Here is a 22,817-nt window from a genome sequence, read left to right as displayed (position 1 = left end):
TGCCATGCAAGGTTCTCCCACTCTTTCGCGGAGCTGCACCCACAGATTTAGAAATTTTACTTTTATTTTATATAATCTAATAAATATTTGTATATAAACTTTTTTATTTGTATACCAAAATTATTTGCATGCACTAAAATTTTTATACATCATTGTTAAATAAGCGTAATGTATGTTAATTATTTACAACTTTTATATCTTATATGACATTACTAGAGTTTAATTATTAGGTAAGTTTTACACAATCGTCCAATTAGAATTCATCAATTTAATTGAGTCCCCGAAGGTTAGCTCAGGTGGTAAGAGTTATGAGACATAAGGTTTGGGAAGGGTGAAGGGTCCAAGGTTCGAACCCTGATGATGGTTAATTTACTAACATTACTAACAACTAACATTTGCCTATAAAAATAATCATGTAATAATTGAATTTGAATTTAAAAAACATCTAAAACTAGAAATGAAGAGATGTGATTAGATGACGGTGTAAAATTATGTATACTGTTAGTTACTGTTAGTGGTTGGATGCATGTAATACTTACTACTATAGCTAAATGTTGAATGCTTCACATTGCTTTTTATTGCACTAAGATATTCATAGCCGGCAATCATGAGATTAACTCTCTCGAGACTCTAAAATCAAATTATGTGGGTAGGTCTCTCCAAACAAATCATTCTCTATACATACCGCACAGGGATTGAAATATGGAATCATTGGTCAAGGAATTCAACTACCTATTATTAGTTGTGTTATACCTTATTCGTTGATTGGATATTTCTACAAATATTATTATTAGATAATATAAAGCAATAAAATGCAACAAATACCTCTATCACCTCTTCAAGTTTTAACAACCATGACCAAATATTATCTTTCCTTAGCATTCCCAAACTTCTACAAAAAATAATGCAAGAAAAGAGAAGGGTTCTTTAGCGATCTACTCAGAACAAGAGCTACCAAAAAAAGTGTAGTGTAATTGGTAAATAATTTGTCTCCTTAAGTATTTAATTAAGAGTCAGATTCTTGGGCGGTGTGTATGAACTATGAAGAATGATATATCAAGAGACATACTCACATAATATGATTTCAAAGACTCGAGAAGATTAATCCATAACCGTCGGCCATGGGAATACTTTAATTAAAAAAATTAGAGCTTTTATTTCTTTTGAATGATAGATGACTCTTTCAAAGAATGTGTTTCTCTTATTAATTTTTTAGAACACGATGATAAATTTCTGCTTGAGAGAAACATTGCTTTAAGATCTAAGTATAATTTTATGTCTATAATTTTCATTATGTATATGGCCTTTTCATCTTCACATTTATATCCATAGGAACTTGCTCAAAGAAGTTTGGACACATCATTCTAATTCTAAAATGGCATTCCTAATTGGATAGATTACAATCTAACTTTTTGCATACGTGAGTTGACGTCGTGGAGAACTTTCTTTTCTCAAATTCTAGGGTCCTTTGCTCTTTTGAAACAACCATTTTGCTTAAACACTTAACCATATTTAAGCTATTCATAACAGACTTTAAAATACTTCTACCACATAATATGTATATAATTACGATAATAATATCACAACAAAATGCTGGAATTGATTAACTTCATATTCAATAGAAAGTGAAAAGTTAGTAACTGGTGTAAATATTAAATACTTGCAACATATACTTTCAACCAATCCTGATTTTCCATGACTGTCATGTTAGTATTTTGTGTCTATCTCTCTATTCATAATCATATGTATTAAATAGGTGAGATTCTCCGAATGTTTATGCAGAGAGAGAGAAACACAAGAGAATCCTAATCTCCCTGTGTATAATGTATGAGTATGTACACGTGAAACTCAACTTTGTTTTCTTTGGTTTGATGCAGCACCATGCTTACTGAGTTTTGTTAAGATGTATGCCATGGCAACTTTAGCTCCTAAGCTAGAGTGACCACGAGACAGGCATACTGCACCCCCGAGAAGCAGTAATCCATTGGCTAGCAACTTTCTGGATGGCCTTCTTGAGATCACACGCGCTTCAGATTCATTAGTAACATGATCATGGATGGTAGTACGATGTGCTGGAGATATGTTTCTCGTACTAGAGTCCAACCAAGCCGGTACCTACACACGAAGGATTGTTAGCCACAAACCAGTGCATACTGATCCTGATTCTATACATACGTAGTAAGGTAGGTGACATCTGTTGTCATCCAAGTGGGAAAATGGTTTGCGCAAGGGTTCAATAAGGTGCCTATAACCTACATGGCAGTAATCAGATACCTCTATATTTTGAATGAATCAAAGTTTTGAGATGACACTAATTATTTGCCTATTACTACAGCCAAGAATGATACACAAAATTATTACAATAAATGGCCTAATTGTATTTTCGGTTCCTCCGGTATAATCGATGTGACTTTGGTCCCAAATAAATTTTTATGCAAATTTATTCCTTCAATTTTTTTAATTGTTACGATTAAGTCCCTATCATTTTTACTCTGCTTAAAACAATAAATTCTCATCTCTAAGTAAAATATTCTCAAATTGAATCAATTTAGACATTCTTTTACTTCAAACTTACCAGCCAACACATGAACTTGCCCCACAAAACAAAACACCAATTTCTCTCTCTTTAAACATTCTACAAAACCTCTCGAACTCTAAGGGCGAGTGTTGATCATGTTTGTCACTTCCTGAATTTTACTTACTTTTTGGTTCTTTCCTTTTATTCTGATATGATACAGCTATAATCCATCTCACTAAATTTTAGCTCAGAAAAAGACATTTTCAACATCCCACAAATCAGCGCTTCGTTCTACACATCTTATTTTTGTCCTGCCTAAGTTGAATTTCTGCCATTAAACAATCAGTAGGGAGCTCTCACATCATAGAAGTTGGTTGATAGATTAATAGTATAATAACTAAGCCATCAGTAACATTTCATTTTGAAGTCTAAAGCAAATCTGCGTCGAGCAGTACTTCCATAATTATAATATAAGGCATCAACATGGGAAAATTAAAAGGTTTAAACTAGGAAATAAATCAAATGATGTATAAAACAAACAGCACTAACCTTTTGCAGTAAATTGACTGAAGTAGTAACTGAACTTGATAATTGGCCGCTTATAGCAGAGTAACTTCTAAGTGCATTGTCCATCTTGCATACATAACTCCATATGCCCTTGGAAAAAGCCAGTTTTGCCATCTCCATATTCAAACCAGCAACTTCTTGATGAAACATTGTAATTTCACAGGCATTTTGACCAGGTACTGGAATTTAAAAATGCCAATCACAAAGCAATCATTTCATAGGTGGAAATCATTCACAAAATCTGAAATATCTCTATTCATCATAAATGATTACAATATATATTCTAGAAGGGCTTGCTGTCAAGCTAGAAAATAAGAACCATAAAAGGAATAAACTCCTAAACTTTGGCTAATAATCAGTTCGCTGCCTAAAAATAAGAAACATAATTTCAGAATCAATTCTAGTCCTTCAACTCTTGGGGTTTTACAATGGAATCTAACACCCCCTCTAAATCTGGTAAATAGATGCCCATCATTCCCTGCTTAGCAACATGTAAATGAAACTCTGACTTCAGTTAAGACTTCGAAAACATATTAGCTTCCTGTGACTTGGTTGGTTGACACTTATATAAGATGAAAGTTCCATTTATCTTTTACTTTAAAGACTTGGTAAACATTTTCTGCCTCACATGATTCATCCTATCATGTTGTAAAAAATTGTGGGCTACAAAATAGCTTATTTACTTTTCCTGTACATTTACATAGGATCTTCATCAGGAATAAGAGTGTGTCCGAGTAAATAAATAACTACATTAAGTGTTTATGACAATAAGCACATTTTCTTCATAAGCTTCTATGTATAAACTCAAAAAAAAATTTATAGTTTAACGAAAAAAAGGGAAATAAGCCAAAAACCTACTTTGTCTTATTCGCCAGCCAGATCTGTAAAACTCAACTCGTACATATTTTCTCAGCCGTGGCGCCAAAGGATGCTCACATTCCTAACAAAGTTCATAGCCAAAATTGGAAAGAAAATAAACAATCAGTAATTTATTGCATAAAAAAGAGAAAGCTAGTTTTTTTCACAATATTTGGACGCATCTGTCAGAAAGGAATGGAGCTGCTTAACACAGAATAACTATTTGCCAACATCAACCAAGATATATTGAAATTCTACTAAACTATGCATGAAGGTCATGCAATGGTCAAGAGCATCTATCTAAATATGTATAGAATGAGAAATCAGAATGATTTGATGTCCAAATATGTCGGTGTATGGTTTACAAACCTCAAACAAATGAATCTCAAAAGTCAAAACAATCACAAAGTAGAGGAAATATTGATAGTTACAACAAGTGGGTAGTATTATGCCATGCAAACAACAGTGTCTTCTAAAAAAGTTATGATTTCTACTTTCTTGACCAATAAATTTTCTAGGAATTTTATTTTCATTTTTGACAGCATAGATTCTTCCTGACAAATGACAGGATAAGTTAGCAGGTGAAGAGAAAGAGGGAGAGTTGTGGCTGCAACAGCATCCATATAAGAAAGCAATGACAAATATATGGGGGATAAGAATGTGCATTAACACTAATCAATTAATTAACAAAAGGGCAAACCTAGTGCTATAAAGCTCCCGCTATGCGCGAGGTTCAGGGAGGGGCGGGACCCACTTTGTGGATCTAAATAGGCAGCCTTACCTTGCATTTTTGCAAGAGGCTGATTCACAGCTCAAACTTGTGACCGCAAAGTCACATGGCAAACCTTACTGTCGCGCTGAGGCTCTCCCTCTTAAGTAACACTAATCAGTTGATAAAAGAAATTACTTGTATCAATACAAAACCCTAATTGGATGTATTACCTTCATATAACAGTAAAAAAAATTATCCCTCCCCTCCCACAACTTCCATGTTAGCACATATTCTCTAGGCTTCAAAAGAGGGAACTTTTTAACTGTGCGACCAACTTCAGTACCATCAGATTCGTCCACCTGCAGTTGATTATGCTCAACCACTGTCTTATCCCACTGCTTTCTGTAATCATTGTCCATGTAGAAGTTTCTTAGCATCTCAGACGAAATACCATTGAACACAGTTACGCTCAAATATGTCAGGGGACCATTCTGCAACATCCATGAAGAAACAACTAAATAGTTTATAGATCACTTTAAAAACTATTATGCTATCACGTATATAGAAGATACTAGGTTACAAGCTATTAAATTTAAGATCACACGATGGAAGAACAGACAGAGCTACATGCCTACATGTAACTTGACATTACTTACAATAAACAGAAAAAATGACTTGTGTATCGAAGAGGCTATTAACTAAAAATTACTATTTGTCTTTAACTTGGACAAAATAGGTCGGTAATGAATTATAAATGAATATACTGATTAGAGGACAAAGTGCACCAGAAGATGGTTTAACTCTGCTTTAGTGTCAGTGCCTAGGCCTGCTTGTGCAAGAGAGAAAAAGGGGAAATAGGGAGATGTTTTACTCATCATATAACAATTAAATGATAGTGAACTTCAGACAACAGACACAAAATAATTATACAAGCATTCTGTTATTTAAAAAAATAACGGAGTTCACATTCCCACAATAACAATGATAAATTCTAATTTCTGCACTCCAGTTTAAGTATAAAATCAGTAACCTCAGGCTTGCAGCATTTTGCATTGTACCATAGATTTTGGTTTCTTTTGTCTATAACATCCTGCCATTTATCACTCTTGTTGAGATTCTCATCCAAAAATTCCACTAAAAACTTCAAATCTGCATCTGTCACAAATTTTGAGGTTCTGCAAAAGTAAACAAAAAGCTTCTGCATTGTCAAATCACCTTATTATGCACCAGATACAGTGTTGGTTAATGACAGTACACACAAGTATAAACATGATCCAAAGTATTAGTGTGCGTGAGTGTGCATGTTAAAACTGAAATTTAATTTTCAAATTTTATTGATAACAAAATCATGCATAGAATATGTATGCCGTGCCTTCAAGTTTATTCCACTTGAAGGTCCTATGGAATATAGTGATAGTAAATCAGCTGTTAGCACAATTCACAATCATATACGACATGATAGGATGAAAGCATCCGAGGATTGATATTTGATAGGAACATCCTAAGATCAGAAATTGAAAATGGAACGTCCAGCCTACATTATGTGTAGCAAGCAGGGTTGGGATGATTGACATCAAGATTAAGGGATAAGATTAATCATGAAATTATGGGATTATTAGCTGTAAATTTATAATGATCAGGTATATACTTGTTTCCTTTTATTTTAGGCAGAGACCTAATCATCGGCTGAAGGTTAGGATATTATGCTTTAATAAGATCCTATTTTCCAGCTAAACAACCAGTTATTCTGGTGTGTACTGTGTAATTGTTTGTTTTGGTGCATACTTTGCTATTGTTCGTGATGATTGAGACATCTCAGAGAGTCACTACTAAGAACTTCCGTGTTTAGAAAGCATGGATATGACGCACATGACACGGATATAATATGACATATGGTCACAGAAATTGGGATACAATTAATTTTAAAAATTCAATGACATGACATACCTATAACACAACACATAAAATTAGTATAACACATAAAAACCTATATCCTAATTCAAAAGAGAATTGATGTTTTAAAAGTTAGCATGAGCGGTTATATTTTATAAACATGACAAAATAGTACCATCTAACTATTTTGGCATTCTTATCTTTACTAGTAAACAAAAACAGTAAAATGCAGCTAGGAAAGTCCAAAATTTCCATGAAATATCTGAGACAGGTACAAGTACAAGTACAATTTCGAAGTGTCCCGGCTTCCTCAAGTGTATAAACTTAGTACAGGCCCACCCCCATGACACTTTATAACACAGTAAAACTCATAATTCCTAAAACTGAGCGCCGTTTGGTTCAGACTGCATTTCAGTCACACCATAAACTCTTAGGGCCTGTTTGTTTGCAGTTCCTGTTTGACACGACATGTTTTCAAAAACTGTTTTTGAAAACAGTTCTCGTTTTCAGTTTTTAAAACTAAAAAACCAAAAATATCTGGAAAACATGTCATCTGGAAAACATGTCATTCAAACTGTTTTCAAAAACTGTTTTTGAAAACAGTTCTCGTTTTCAGTTTTTAAAACTAAAAAACCAAAAATATCTGGAAAACATGTCATTCAAACTGTTTTCTTCTTCTGAAAACTGTTTTTAAAAATTAATTCTGAAAACTAAAACTGTAATCAAACACGCCCTTAGACTCCCAATTTTGCAGGTGCTATTGAAAACCCCAAACAGACTGCATTTCAGTCACACCATCATGCAAAGCATACGAACTCGATCGGATTCTAAACTTGAAGCAAATAAAAACACGCAGCAAAGGCAGCAACAGCATAAACAAAATCACAGATTGACGAGAAACGAAGAAGAAAAAAAACGATAAAACTGCAGTTCCAATTCAATGAAAAATAAAGAGCATGGGGTAGAGTGTAGACCTCAAGTTAGAAGTGGAAGAATCGGAGGTGGGTGGAGATGCGGCGGAGGGAAATCGATTCCTCCGCCGCCGCCAGAGAAATAATATAAGAGGCGCGACCACAACAACAGCCACAAGAATGATGTTGATCATGTTCTTGTTTTTCCCTTCCTCTCAATCCTCTCTCACGTCATGGCAATAATATAATATATATCGCTCATATCTATATACTATACTAGAGGAATGTTTTTTTTCTAGAAAATTTTGCACTCTCATATTATCGCAATAAAAAATATACAAATTTTGTTATTCAATATTAAATATGCAAGATTTTTTTTTTCTTAACTTTGAATACATATTCAATATTAAATCTGCAAGATTTTGTTTTCTCTTAACTTTGAATACATATTCAATATTAAATCTGCATTAAAAAAATATATAACCACCTCATCCATCTGTAAATTTTTTATTTTTTATTAACTTTGAATATGTCCATCATATATAAAAAAGTGTAATATTTGTGAATGTTTTATTTATATTTTATTTATAAAAACATATCCGTGCCAAAAATAAAATATTTCCTCTCTTTTTATCTTTACAAATACGTTAATCTCTCACAGTTTGTTTCTTCAACCTCCTTTATGTTGTCGGTTTGAAAGGCTCATCCAACTTCATCTTTGTCTTCTTCTGGTGCTATATATTGCATGATTAAGTTTATCAATTGTTCTAATCCCTTCTTAACTTTTTTTTTTATTCAGACTAATGTTTTCTCAACTTATTTTAAAAATTGATGGCAGGAGAGTTTGAGGGATGTTTTGACGCTTTCAATAAAAGGTTTGATACATTGAGAGGCAAAGTTGGAAAGAATGCATTTGTGAGATGGATGGAGAGGTGAGTTTCTTTGCAGAAAAAAGGTTATGTGTTCATTTTATATTTTACTTTCGCATTTCACATCTGAAATCTTCATCTTCCTATTTCACTATTATGAGTATTGTTGCTTTCTCTTTGTCAAATTTAGATGTTCATTAACACATGGAAAGTGCAACATGTTTTTCAATATTTTCACGGAATAACTATAACTGAATTATCTCTTTCTTAATTCATACTTCCTAAATTTTACTTTAATTTAAATGAACAATGAAATTCATATTTACATTTTTTTTTGTTAATTGGGCGACTCTAGCACTACCAGGCGAGCGGTCTTACTACCTGGCGTGTGACCCCGGTTACTTGGCGAATAAATCCTTATCACGTGAGTCATCTCACATTTGGCGAACCATTAATCATGACTCAATCACCCTATTTCATATATGGGTGGTCTCACACTATTTATGTATTTCTTACGTCATGTTTGCGATTCATGTATTATTTATCTCATAATAGCGATATATGTTTTTACAGGCTTAGGTGATCCACCCACTTTTATGGGCGGATTATGTTTGTATGAGCAATTCTAAATCCATGTATCTAGGGTTAGACACCTTTATAAAACAGGGATGACTTATTATATTATGAATGTTCATCTTGACAATAAAATAGATAGGTTTATAACTCTCTCCTTAAATGAGTCTTGGTTCATGAGTCATAAAAAAAATTCATATTTTTTATAGTTAGGCTGTAAATTCTAATTTGTTTGTTAACTTAATTTTTTACATGAATGCCCTTAATTAATGAATATTTATATTTAAAACATAATTATATTTTTATTTTTTTTACGCTTAAAATATAATAATTAATAAATATGAAAGCTATAAAAAGAAGGTTATAACTTAATGTAGTTCGAATTTGAAAAAGATTTAAATTTGTTTTGGGGAAAAAATATTCAAGTTTAAAACACAAGTATTCATTTATTTTTTCTGAACGTCACAAGTATTCATTAGTAAATTAGAAAATGTTTTAATTAAAACCAAAGATTCTCTAAAATTCAAAATTTAAATTAACGGACTAAATAAATCATCATCAATATGATCGTAATTACTAGATTTGACTTGATATCTTATTTTAAAAGTTGATGAGATAGAGACGTTCACATCCTTTTCTCCTATACACATATTTTTTTCTCCACTTCTGCTTATTCGCCTTTTAGCAAATGACAACACTCAACACATACTTCTACTTTAGGATTTAATTTAATTTATAGATGTGATCTATGTCTCATACTAACATCATAATCATTCACTTTAAAAATTCTATGTTTTTGAGTTTTTGGTATTTGTTAAATAATACTTAAAATTATATGAAATGATTTAAATATACTATCAATTTTTTTATAAATGACAAAATATATGAGATTACTTAATTCAATTCTTCAATAATTATTAAAAAATGTAGATTCAAGTGTTAATATTAGACAAAATATATCATGTATTTTGCTGATTTATGCCTAATTATAATCGATTATTAGAGTTAGATCATGGCTTTAGCGTGATATGACTTACGTTGGATCCTATGCTAGCCGAGAGCCTGTTCTTGAAATGGGATATTCATATTTGCTATCCATCGGGGTTTTCATCTCTGGTTTTTGAAACAGGCAGTCTTTTGTTGAAGGATGGGCGGAAGTCACCAGTGGCATCACGCTCCTACTCGCTGATGATTGTGGAGGATTTTTTGGACCTTAGTTGAGTTTTTGCCTTCTGCAGTTTGGTTCATGTGAAGTTGTTCGCTAACGTGGTGGTAAACTGTATATCAAAGTAAGCTTTATGTAATTATGTTCATGCATAGGTTGAGGAGGGTCCTTCGATTTATTTTCTGCTTAAAGAAGTCTTACTTTAACCTAATAAAATTTATTTCAAAAAACCATGTCCATTAGAAAGAAATATGGAAGGTCTTACGATTAAATGCATATTTAAACTCTTATATACTATTCATTTCAAAAAAAACTCTTATATACTATATTTTAAATAAAATTTATAAAAATTAATCTAAAAAGATATTGAAAAAACTTACGAAGAACATAAAATTTATAATGTTTTTAACGGCAAATGTTACCTTAAAAAAAAGAAATGTTATTATTAAAAAATTATTAAAAATTCGAATTTGAAGTCCTATAATTATTTTCTTTGCCAAAAAGTAATCCTATACAATAAGCTCGATCTACCTTAATTTTAGAAATAGTCAAGTAACCTAGAATCTTGGGTTCTTTGGTATGCATAGCTGGGTTAGATCTACTTTACAGGTGTCGCGTGGCTTGATAGGATCCCATCCGGTTGAACCTGTTGCTGTTTACGATTTCAAATGGGGACTCTCCTAGAGGTGTAGGCGTTGACATTAGGGGGGTTGTTGATTTGGGAGTTAAAGCATGGTTGTATGCTTGTGGGTTTTTTTAGTGGTGGAGGGTTTTGTTGTAGTAGCTGAAATTTTGGTCGGCTTTTTGTTGACTTAGTTACTTTACCCAATTTGAGAGAGGTTGTTTCTCAACATATTATATATATATATATATATATATTTCATTTTCGAAAATAAACTTTATCCTAGAAAATCAAATTAAGAAAACAACTTAATTTTTATTTTATTTTATTTTATTTTTTCATCATATTATGTTAGCTTAAGTGGTAAGTGCTAAAAAGGTTCCGGGATCAATCTCTCGCAAATGTAATTTATCTCTCCGATGTACCAAAAAATACTATAAATTCAATAAAAGAAATGTATATATATTTTTAAAAGATGTTCACACAAAGGAAATCAAGCCCCTGTTCGTCATCTATGAAACTTAACGTGGTCAGCAAACGACAAAACGGGCTCCTCTTATGAATAAATGCATGTCACACCAATTTTATATATTGATAATTATGAAAAATAATTACCAAGCAAGTTTATAATTCTAACCCCTTAATTTTATTTCTTTTATTATTATGATATTAAATTGAAATATCATACGTAAAATTATCATCCTAAAGTAAAGATCTTCCCAAATTAACATTAACATCTATTATTTTTAAGAAAATATTAATATATAAATTCATAAACAAACTAAATTCTTTTTTACGGTTTAATTCATTAAATATATATTTCTAACATACATTTATAAATTTATGCAATTAAAAAGTTCATTAAAAAATGTTTGTGCAATTAAAATTACAAAACTTAAAAAAAGATAATACTACACAAATTTAATGATAAAATAACCCGTGCAATGCACGAGAATTCAACTAGTTATTTTCTTTCTTGGGGAGGAGACCAACCCTCTTTCTTTCTTTTCCACACAAAAATAAAAAATCATTTAAATAAATTAACTTATTAAATCAAAATCAAAACCCTAATATTATTTTTGATAACATTTTAGAGAACCAACAAGGTGTTAGTCTAGTGATAAACAAGCAGATCTGGTAAGGATGAGAGCACAAGTTCAAATCTCTTAAAGTCATGAACTTTCATTTAAAGAGTTATGATTCACTCACACTCCTATTAGTTTCTACTTCACTTATCGTCCCTAAACTTTGAGCGAGCTTTGATTTTCGTCTCTTACCGAAAAACCTTATGAAATACGCCCTCAAACTTTGGTAAATAGCCGAGATTGGTCCTCGCCGAGAAAAACAAACTCGGTGACTTGCCAAGGTGTACGGCGGCGTGGACATGGCACGCCACGTGTTTTATTGAGGGACAAAACCAACTTTTCTAAAAAATGGGGGACCAAATCCAAATTTCTTAATTAAAACTTTATAATCTTTAATCTCTCATCATCTATGGTGTTCTTCATCTTCATCAACCTAGAAATACCCAAAGATTATGAGAACCAAACAATGCCACCAAAAGCAAAAAAATCAAGACTAAAATACTAAAATCACAATCTTAGGATCAAATGCAAGGTAAGTATGGAAGTGTTTATGCAGTATGCAACGACACAAGAGATTGAGACCTAGGGCTTTGAATATGGTGTTCTTCATCTTCATTTCTTCTGCTTAGTGTGAAAGTGTGAACATCTCACCATACTTCTCACCCACCCTCTTCCCTCAACCCCTTCTAAGACACTACCATTTCAGTTGATAGACAAATGTTAGTTGTTAGTAATGTTAGTAAATTATATAATACATCTTTGTTAGACATCAAAATAATCAGTACTTAAACAATAAAGTAAAAAATAAATATAACAGTACTTAAATCATAACCAAAGTAATAAATAAATAAATATTTTAACAATTGAATCGACAACAATATAACAGTAATTAAATCTTATATTGAAGTTCAAAAAAATCTTATATTGGTGTTGACAAATTTTTTATTTTAAATACTAAGAAATTAAACTTAAACAAAAAAATACAATCATTAGAGAAGGCTTCTCAAGAAAATAAGCAGTTTAATGTTCAATTTTCAGAAATCTTTTGATTGATACGGTTGTTATTTGAAAGTTTAGACAGAGAATACTCTGTAGAAGTCATAGGACTCTGTGACAATAAGAGATTGCTGACATTTGTGTGGATACAATTAAGCAAAAAAAAATACATTAAATGGTATGGATAAACGATGGTTATTTTCAAGGTAATTGCTGTCATTATTTAAACGCTCACAAAGATCAGAAAATTTTACAAATGAAACTTGTCCAACAAACTAACCCAAAATTATTAATAAAAAAACAAAAGGAAGGGATTTAAATCTAACCTACCCAAATAAGCAAAAGTGTAGTGTGTAAGGAGTGCAAAACAAACAATTCAGTTGACGCACTCTAAGGAACATATTATACATGAAACCATTCTCTTTTGCAAACTCATTTGGAAATCTCAACAACTCCAATAACTTCAAACTACATCAACAACACTAGCTTATTGGAAAAATAAATTAGGTAAAGCAAGCACGACTCCGATTTTTCAAGCACCAAATGCAATCAACATTGGCACAACTGGTAGCCCTTCCTAACTGGTTTGAGTTGAAGAGGCAGTCACCGAAATGACATCCTCAGGTTTAATCACTTTGCCAATGAGTCCATCAGACGCTAAATTATCTCTATTAGCATTAGCAGCAGTGATTTCTTTGTTGTTATTCTCATCTAAGCGGACAACTAGAGCAAAGCTCTTTGGCAACTGTTTGATGAAATCATTAGTACTGTTGGCAGAACTCCTATGCTCATTTTCTCCAACTAACCCAGCAGCCACCAAGCTGCTTTGCTGCCGCACCTTTCGTTCTTGCATGGCCTTCTGGCGCTCTTCATAGAAATCAAAATCATCCAGGATGGACACATCAGTCTCATAGTTTTTGAAAATGGACAACATTTCAATCCCTTGTTGCAACTTCACCTGAAATGTTTAAAATTCAAAAAGGAGGGAAAATCAGCTGCAAGTAAAACTGATGACTGATTATTAAAATCCATTTGCAAGTTTATAGAAGAAAGTGTTATCAAAGATGGGACATTTTTTTTTGTCGTTGACCCGGATGTTTCTATCCGTTCAGGAAACTGTAGTTATCCCTCCTAACAAATGACTTTCCCAAGGATCTAGCTTGCTTACCACTAGACCAATACCTTTTGGTGACGCTCATTCACCCCTTAAAAATTAAAATTACATTAAATGAGAAATCAGGCGATCGAAAAGTAAACTTGGGAGATGACCTAAAGAAAGGCCGTACAAGTGTAATTTATAACACAAATATCAGCATACTTCATAAGAAAGATCTGTGAAAAAGTTTAGGTTGTCTAAAAGTTAGAGAAGGCTTCTCAAGAAAATAAGCAGTTTAATGTTCAATTTTCAGAAATCTTTTGATTGATACGTTTGTTATTTGAAAGTTTAGACAGAGAATACTCTGTAGAAGTCATAGGACTCTGACAGTAAGAGATTGCTGTAAATCCCATGATTTGATTTGATTTAATTCTATTTCCAACGGAAGCAGTTAACAGTAAAAGCATGATTTATAAATTCATATGAAGTGAAAGGTCCACAGATTCCTACCTCCTGAGTATCTCGACTGTTGGTAACGGGTTTGTTATCATTGTTTTCAAGAACAATGTGACGAAACTGACTGTTCGGAACATCTTTAATCATGTGCCACTTCACAGGAAACTGTCCACTCCACTTATCTTGCTGCCAGAAGTCCACATTCTTATCAAAATTGACAGGCCCAACCATTTCAGCTACTCCACAGAACTGAGCACTAGCATTTACCTGTATATAGTTGAAACAAGTTTCCATGGCAGTCATGAGAAAGACACATAATAGCAAGGCAATAGAAAAAGCAAAAAAACTACACAAAATAACTTTAGTACGTCATAACCTTAAAAAAACCTAGTACTTCATTACTAACAGCACATTTAGAATCCACCTCGATGGATATCAAATGCCCTGCCTAAAAAGAGTTTTTCTAAAGAAATTCGATGCCATAAATTTAAGGTCAAGTACTACTTGACAGCATAAGTCCTCACTCCTTGACATTTAACCCTTTTATGGAAACACTTTATTCTATGGAAATAATCGCTTGTTCTTCTGTTGTTTTTTAAGCTCTCTTAGTAAGCTACTAAGCTGCAATAACAAAAATTATATCTCCAAAAGTTCTCTTATGTTTTAACAGATGGGAGCAGGAAACAAAAAATATGAACCAAGATCTGTAACAGGACAGAAGATACTTTACTTACAGTTACTATAGGATGAAATTGCAACATTTGTGCGTATAAAAGATATCAGAAGATTACCGAAAAAAAGAGAAATATGGGAGAGGCATCTTGCTTCTCCTTTGCTTGGCAATAAGCAGCATCTAACTTTCTATTTCCATTTGGTGTACTAGCCCAGACACCATATTTAATGCTCTTGTGAACATTATCTTCACTGTAAGATTTGATGACAAAAAATTTGGCATCCTTGTAATCTGTGGCAAAATCTGGCTGATTGAATGATTCATCTTGGAACTTGGCAGGAGATGCATTATTTTTATTACTATCAACAGAATTATTTTCAGCTGATATTTGATTTTTCACCTTTGAGGCCCTCGGGCCACGGTTCTGCTCACTAAGGATATCAAGAGCACCATTACATTTGCAAAGAGAAGCAGCTGCCCTGCCTTGTCGTCTACTATTTTCAAGGGAAAGGAAGCTTCTATCATTAGTACCAAGACTGGGAATGGCAGCGTCTCCAAAGCTAGAACCATGATTAGAGTGATAGCCTCTACCATAGGAGTTTGAACCAGATCCAAACCCATACAATGGTCGCTGCTGATGAGATGCCTGCATAGAATGGGATAGTTAGCAGCACTATGTGCCAGTGCATAATTTTGTTTTCTGACAAGTTGTACAATTTTACATTGTTGCTTGAATGGTAATAGACTTTGTAAGGTGTGGGTGATAAGCAATGGCTCACTAACCGCAATTCAGAAATTTCTTCAGAATAAGGTAATATCACTTTTTGGGTCATTGGCCTTTAAGATGTCTTACAAATAAATCATTAAGGAGAATCTACTTGTAAGTTATACCAATTGATTGATTTAATATTATTGAAATTTCTGTTCTATTCACATAAAGATATGCACTAGTTCCAACAGATAAATTATTATTGCAATGGCTCACTAACCACAATTCAGAAATTTCTTCGGAATAAGATAATATCACTTTTTGGGTCATTGGACTTTAAGATGCCATAAAAATAAATCAGTACGGAGAACCTACTTTTATCAATTGATTGATTCAAAATTCATTGAAATTTCTTTGCTCTTCACATAAATACATGCACTGTTCCAACAGTTAAATTCTAAATGTTGGGGAATGCGGTTAGAAGTCCCACATTGGCTAGAGATATGGCATATATAGCCTCTATAAAGGGTAGAGCAACCCTCAACTCTTGAGCTAGCTTCTGGGTTGAGTTAGGCCTCCCAAATTCTAATAAATGCCAGTGGTGCCCGAGGTACAATTGGTATTATACATAGTTGGGGACATTGGCAAATAAAGTTACTATACATTTGAGTTTTAGATAAATGCAAAAGTTTCTGTTAGGTTTCTTTGGTCCTTTATCTTAAGCTTTATGCGTTATTTTAAGACTCTGTAAGTTGCCAATAAGGAAGATTAACTAGATGAGGATAAGGTAGAAGTTAAGGGTGGAGTGAGAACAAGGAAAACTATAGGTCAAAACATTAAGAGAAGTATAGACGTAGATGGTCCATTTGTGAACTTAACAAATGAAAGAGTATTATAGTGGCATTTGATTCATATAGCCAACCCAACCTAGTTGGGAAAAGCTTGATTGATGATGCTGTTCTTGTACAAGCTTGAAAAACAAGCTCATCTTACTTAATAATTGAGAGGACTAATATGACAACACACTAATCTTTGGAACTGAGTTAAGGTGTTGAGTATGGCTCATGGGCAATGTCAAGAGGGCAAGGGGCGGGCGAGGGTATTGTTGTAATCTGGAACGTTCTTAGTTCTATATAATGGTTGTAACACTGTAACCCTAGGACCTGACCTAATCAATAAGACGGAACTACAACTGCTCCGTAGTTGCAAACGTAGGCACACTTTGTCGAACTGCGTGATCAAATCTTGTGTTTTCTATTGTTTGCGATCATGTATTTCTCTATTTCTTCCATATTGTTGTTGTTCTAACATAAGGGTTTACTCTTGCGTCTGTTGCACCTCAGTATAGATTAATAAACCTCCATTATGGTTGAAACACAGATTGCCACATACATCTCTCAGTTTCTCTTCCCTTAACACTCGATTTTTTTGCCTTGACTATAATTATATCTTCTCTTCAATAGCCAAAGTGGCATTTGCCCACATTTTTTTGTCCATGGTGTTAAGATCCTATATTGATTGGAGCTATGGCTAAATAAGTGTTCATAAAATAACCTCTAAGCTAGCTTTCAGGGTAGAGTTAGGCCTAACCCTAATTGTAAGATGATATCAAAGTTTATCCAAGATCCGCTTATTGGAGACCACCCATATATAGGCCACCTGTCGATGTTAAAACCTGCAAATTCCACGCTCCACATGTCCATCCTTGGGCATGAGGGGGGTGTTGAAGCCACACATTGACTAGAGATATGACCAAATAAGTGTTTATCAAGGGTAGAGAAACCCTCACCTATAAGCTTGGTTTTGGGGTAAAGTTAGGCCTAACCCGAATTCTATGGCATGGCTACCGTAAGTCGTCACCTCCTCGGCCTCTTCATCAACTAGATATCAAAAATATTTTTCTACATGGTATGTTGCTAGAGTTTACATGGAGCAACAACCAAAGTGATTGTTCTGGACATATATGTCATTTGCATGGATGTCTCCATGGTCTCAAACAATCTCCTTGAGTCTGGTTTGGTCGCTTCAATATTGTTGTGAGAAATTTGTCATGGTTTGGAGTGAAGGGCAGTGAGTGTTTTTACCATTATTGCCCTCAAGGATATTTCCATTTGATTGGTGTAGATGATAGTTTCACTAGCGATGATCACCATGGCATTCAGAGACAATTCATCTTCCATTAATTTTGGACAAAGGACTTGGGCAAGCATCATTATTTCCTAGGAATTGAAGTGGCATCTAACAATCGAAGTATGCTTTAAACATACTGAGAAGACTAGCATGTTAAATGCAAGGGCTATTGATACTTTGATGTATCCAAATGTATTCTTCTAGGTCAAAGAGAACCTTTAGATGATGTTGGCAGCTATAGAATACTAGTTGAGAATTGTAACTATCTAACAGTAACTTGGCCTAACATCCCTTGCAGTGAATGTTAAGTCAATTCTTGAACTCTCCCAAAGATGGTCATTTGGATGCTAAGATTAGAATTCTAAGGAGCACTAAGAAAAGGACATGTCTAAGGGAACAAGGGACACACTCAAGTGGTGAGCTACTTTGGAGTTGATTGGGCAAATTCACCCCCTAATAGGGATTCTATTTTAGGGTATTGTGTTTATTTTATTAGGTAACCTGATTTCAGGGAAAGTAAGAAACAGAGTGTGGTATCTGAGTCCAATGCAAAAGTAGAATAGAGTTATGGGATTAGGATCATGAGAATGTCAAGTGTAACGTTGTGTCTGTCTATCTCTTAATAAATATTTCAAGGGTCCCACCCATTTATTAGGTATAGACACAAATTGTCAACATGAGGGAACATGAGAGGATCTTGATCCAGAGTTATGGCTACTACAACCTACGATTTTGTCTGGTCGAAACAGAGGCTTAAAAAACTCTTGTTTGGACATGTTGGATAGATGACCATGTGGATGATAATTAAGTTGCCCTACATATTGCCTTGAACCTTGTCTTTCATTTAGCTTACACTGTCACAATCTTTGTCAACTCAAATATCCAGCTTGCTGTCACTCTCACAAATCCCTTGAAGGATGTTGAGTTAGTAATTTCTATAACAAGCTTGGAACATATGATAGATATGCTCCAGTCAAATGGGTAGTATTAGATATATGGGGATGCTTCAGGTAGTCATATTGTTTTAGTTCGTCATCCTTAGCTCTATCTGTTATTATTTTGTATAATTTTCTACAGCTGAATAAGCTTGTAAAACAAGCTCTCTTTTATTAATGAAAAACACAGCATAGTGTCTGAACAAGACACAAACTCTGTTCTTAACTTTTGGTTTTATCCCCAATTAACAGAGTTCAAAAGTTAACTACTAGAAAATGCAATAATTTGCATGATTATGCACAAGTAATAAAACAAACCATTCCAGCACTCAGCCCGAATGACCCAAGTGAGCCAATTGGCTGTGGAGAAACAGATGGAGATAGAGGCATCAAAGACCTCTGCCTTTCTGAGGGTTTTGAGCAATCTGACCAGATTCCACCAGATCTTGATCCATCGAATCCTTGTTGGGATTCATGAAAGTTAAAGGAACCAGGTGCTACAGGAAAGTTTCCTCTACCAAAAGATCCCACAGAAGGATAACCAGCTCTTGGTCCAAAAAACATGCTATCAACTTGCTGGTCAATACCTACCAGATTGGTGAGCTCTGGCTGAGAAACTGGAGTCGGTGAATTAAGGTATGGTAAGCTAGGAGGAACCAGCTGATGGTAATAAGGCGGCCCAGTGAAGGGAAATTGCTGATGTGAGTATAACTGTGCGTCTCCACCTACTGAAGGCAAAGGTGTGGTAACTGGGGAATATGGTCCATAAGGCAGCTGAGGGTTGAAGCCGTATCCAGAATGGAAGACCAGGGATTGATTTTCATTGTAGACACCCTAAATTTGAAGAAAAAAATATTATGTTAAAAGAAATATAAAAAGAAACTGTATATAGATAAGAGATGTGAAATTTTTACAGGAGATCCGAGTTCTACTCCCCCAGAATTGACATATGAAGGATATTCATCCCATTCGCCATTTCCATTGTCAAAACCTGGAATCAGACCCATCCAAATTAGAAAATACAAAAGCAACACCACACAATCATTGCGCAGAATAAGACATGCACAATGTAAAGAGGAGCACCGAAAGACAATCGAGATTTTAATAGTCAATATACACTTTGCAATTTAAAAGACTCTGATGTTAATATGCAGTGCTGATGTAATAGAGTAACTGTTGTAACAGAATAGAGAGAAAGAGAGAGAAGAGAGAGAAAGAGTAACTGAATTATCTGAACTATATTTTCCTGAATATTTCAGAGTTACAATGGGTATTTATAGAAGCCACAGTGGCTTGTGTTACAAGCTACTAACAGCTGTTCAATATAACAGAGAGTTAATACTCTATATACTCTAATATGATGAAAAGGAAAAAAAAAACAATTGGACAAAAGTTTCCAGAAACATGTTACTAAATTAAGTGTGTACCAAGAAAAAAGTCCATCATTATAAATTAATTTTAAATCTAACACACTTTGGCAAAACTCATTGATTAAAAAAAGCACAACCTTTCATCAAGTGTAATAAGAATTAAAATTTATCAATGCTTCTGTTAGAAATATAATATAAAACCATTCATGTATCCTTTCCCCAACCACTTAAGCTTTTGGGACAGTTGGTTCATGACTTCATGTTAGAAAAGCTTTAGGCAGGAAATTTAGAAATGAAACACAAATGGCACTAGGCCACGAAGTTTTTGTATCGTATGGAGAGGAAACAGTTTTTCTTCCACGATTTTGGCACAAAGATGGAGAATAATGAAAGTAATATAAAGGCAAGGTGTGCAACCCAGACAGTAGAGCACGGACAATAGTTGAACGGGTAATGAAAAAGATAAATAATTCAGGCAAGTGTAACATGATTATCATATATTTTTTAAACGAGTACACAAGTTTGGTGATTTACTTCAAAATATCAAGGCCACTAACACGTAAAGGGGAGGAAGTAAGTAATCGCATTGTCCAAAGCCCATATATTATATGTCAATGGCTAAAATTCTGAGGTGGTCTATTGATAATATAAAATGAGAATTCCCTCATATAAAAGGAGTTACATGTATAAAGGAGGAAACAGAGACCGACCTCTGTAGTAGAAAGCCTGAGCCTGGGGAGCATACACATTAGGAGAGTACAAAGGACAATCTCCACCAGAACCAAAAGATTCTGATTGACTAGTGGTCTCCCTTGAATGACCTATAGTTGCTGTACCCTGAGAAGAGTTATAAGATATTAAACTCTCAGGGAATTGGAATTTATGAGTGAAGCTGAAAAACAGGACAAATGCATACATACATAGATGTACATAAATATGTATAAGTATGCATATATAAATGCAAATGTATGTGTGTGTGTAGAGACTAGAGAGAGAGAGGTAAAAATATAGAGTCAAGATGGTGTGAGTCATAACATAGTTACACCCTTTACTAACAACATAGATGATTAATTTTAACAACCCAACCTTTGGATTGAAAATTTTCATGAAGTAGATAAATTTTACAAAAATTCATTCAATTTAAAATCTAATTGATAATTCATCATACCATCTTAATGTATAATATGTTATTTGAAATATGATAAATATCTAACATTAGATTATTGACCTTCAAATGTTTAAATCAACATAAATTAGGTATGCATAATAATTAAGATAATATAATGATTTAATGGTTACACTGGTTGATTTTGTATTCTATAAAAACTTGTTATGTGTATGAGTAGAATGCATATCACATGATAGAATGCTCTCATGACATGAATTAATCCTGACCACACAATCATAATGGATGGTTAGGACTGGATTTAAGAAAAATAATCTTGGGTTCTTGACCATCCATATATGGACTACGGTTATACAATCCAAATTAGCTCAACTATCTTTCACGCATGCTCAAACCTAATACACTCTATAGTCTATATATAGGTGTAAGTTTTTCTAAAACCTACACAATTTAATAATGTATATAAACATTTACTTCATCGATCCAGCCGTCAGGCTGAAAGTTCTTATTAAGTTAATCAAATTTATAAAAAATCATACAATTCAAACACTAATTGATACTTCATCAAACAATTTTATTTTGACATATTATACAATTTTCAAAATATAAGTAATAGTGACTACAAAAAATTGCATACCTAAGAATGTTTAATTTACCTAATACTTAATATCACATGACTTATTTGTTGAATTTGTTAAATTCATATTCCAATGAAAACCTAATAAACAGAGCAAGTGGATCCCAACCTTACACATTAGGAACAAGAACAATTAAGACATCATAGAGATTAGGAATTTACCAGTACCTGATCCTTCAAGTTATCTGGTTCAGCCGGCATCTCTTCTGCATCCATGATCAGTGTGTTCAATGGCTTAGTATGATTTTAGAAACACAGGCAGTAGTAGCAGTACAAATTATTGACCAACCAAAGCTAAATTTGAATTAATAATTACACGCACACAAATCATACCTGCACACTCATACACACATGCCAGATAAATTACATGAATAAATTTCTAATTCTAAATAGAAAGCGCACATGAAAATAAATTGAATAACCTAACATGTTTAGTGTATTCAATTATTCATTACACAGAAAATCAAATTAGCCAGATCAACAACACCGATTTTTGCATAATCCAGATCCACGATTGAAGAAAGAAATCAAAGAACATCGAAACATCGAACGAGAAAATTTCCGTTTTGCGGTGGATTCATACGATCATAGAAACTATTTTTGAATTCGATGATTGACTTGATGAAGGGAAAGGTCAAGATCGAAATTGGATGTGAAGGAGTTGAATGAAGGTTACATACCGGTGGTGCGATCCGCAGCCAGTGGTGGTGGTTGGGTTGCCGCCATGAATCTGAAGAGGAAAGAGCTTCAAAATCCGCACACCAATCTCACCGGAGTGGAAATTACCAACAGTATTCAGTTTCCATTGTGTGAATAAATGTAACTATTTCAGCATTGTGTTGTGTTGTGTGTAATAAAAAATGATAATCATCTCCAATGCTGGTCAAAGGGGAAAAAATTCATTAAATCAAAATAA

The 22,817-nt window shown here is 33.6% G+C and overlaps 2 protein-coding genes across 5 annotated transcripts; both read right to left on the bottom strand.

The window, feature by feature from the left end:
• Positions 1–1,591: 1,591 nt before the first annotated feature.
• On the bottom strand, positions 1,592–7,697 carry LOC130745632 (uncharacterized). Of its 2 annotated transcripts, none has more exons than XM_057597989.1 (6): positions 7,523–7,697; positions 5,686–5,830; positions 4,886–5,146; positions 3,944–4,025; positions 3,068–3,264; positions 1,592–2,115 (listed from the first exon to the last, which is right to left on the bottom strand). In XM_057597989.1, exons 1-6 carry the CDS (start codon positions 7,651–7,653, stop codon positions 1,849–1,851), a joined length of 1,083 nt encoding a protein of 360 aa, XP_057453972.1. In that variant the 5' UTR covers positions 7,654–7,697; the 3' UTR covers positions 1,592–1,848. The 2 variants fall into 2 exon arrangements, with proteins under 2 accessions (XP_057453972.1, XP_057453973.1); XM_057597990.1 differs by having other exon boundaries at positions 5,714–5,830; positions 7,523–7,662.
• A 5,267-nt stretch (positions 7,698–12,964) lies between these two features.
• Positions 12,965–22,739, bottom strand: LOC130745629 (YTH domain-containing protein ECT4). 3 transcript variants are annotated; one of them, XM_057597984.1, is made up of 8 exons: positions 22,582–22,739; positions 22,064–22,107; positions 20,849–20,975; positions 19,683–19,759; positions 19,087–19,602; positions 15,113–15,640; positions 14,376–14,588; positions 12,965–13,727 (listed from the first exon to the last, which is right to left on the bottom strand). In XM_057597984.1, exons 1-8 carry the CDS (start codon positions 22,625–22,627, stop codon positions 13,347–13,349), a joined length of 1,932 nt encoding a protein of 643 aa, XP_057453967.1. In that variant the 5' UTR covers positions 22,628–22,739; the 3' UTR covers positions 12,965–13,346. The 3 variants fall into 3 exon arrangements, with proteins under 3 accessions (XP_057453967.1, XP_057453968.1, XP_057453969.1); XM_057597985.1 differs by having other exon boundaries at positions 22,070–22,107; XM_057597986.1 differs by having other exon boundaries at positions 22,064–22,234; positions 22,582–22,711.
• Between the last annotated feature and the right edge of the window lie 78 nt (positions 22,740–22,817).

This window comes from Lotus japonicus, chromosome 3, assembly GCF_012489685.1.
Source record: "Lotus japonicus ecotype B-129 chromosome 3, LjGifu_v1.2".
Lineage (NCBI taxonomy): Eukaryota > Viridiplantae > Streptophyta > Magnoliopsida > Fabales > Fabaceae > Lotus > Lotus japonicus.
Note: the sequence above shows the minus strand (reverse complement) of the source record. Positions and strands in the feature narration are given on the sequence as shown.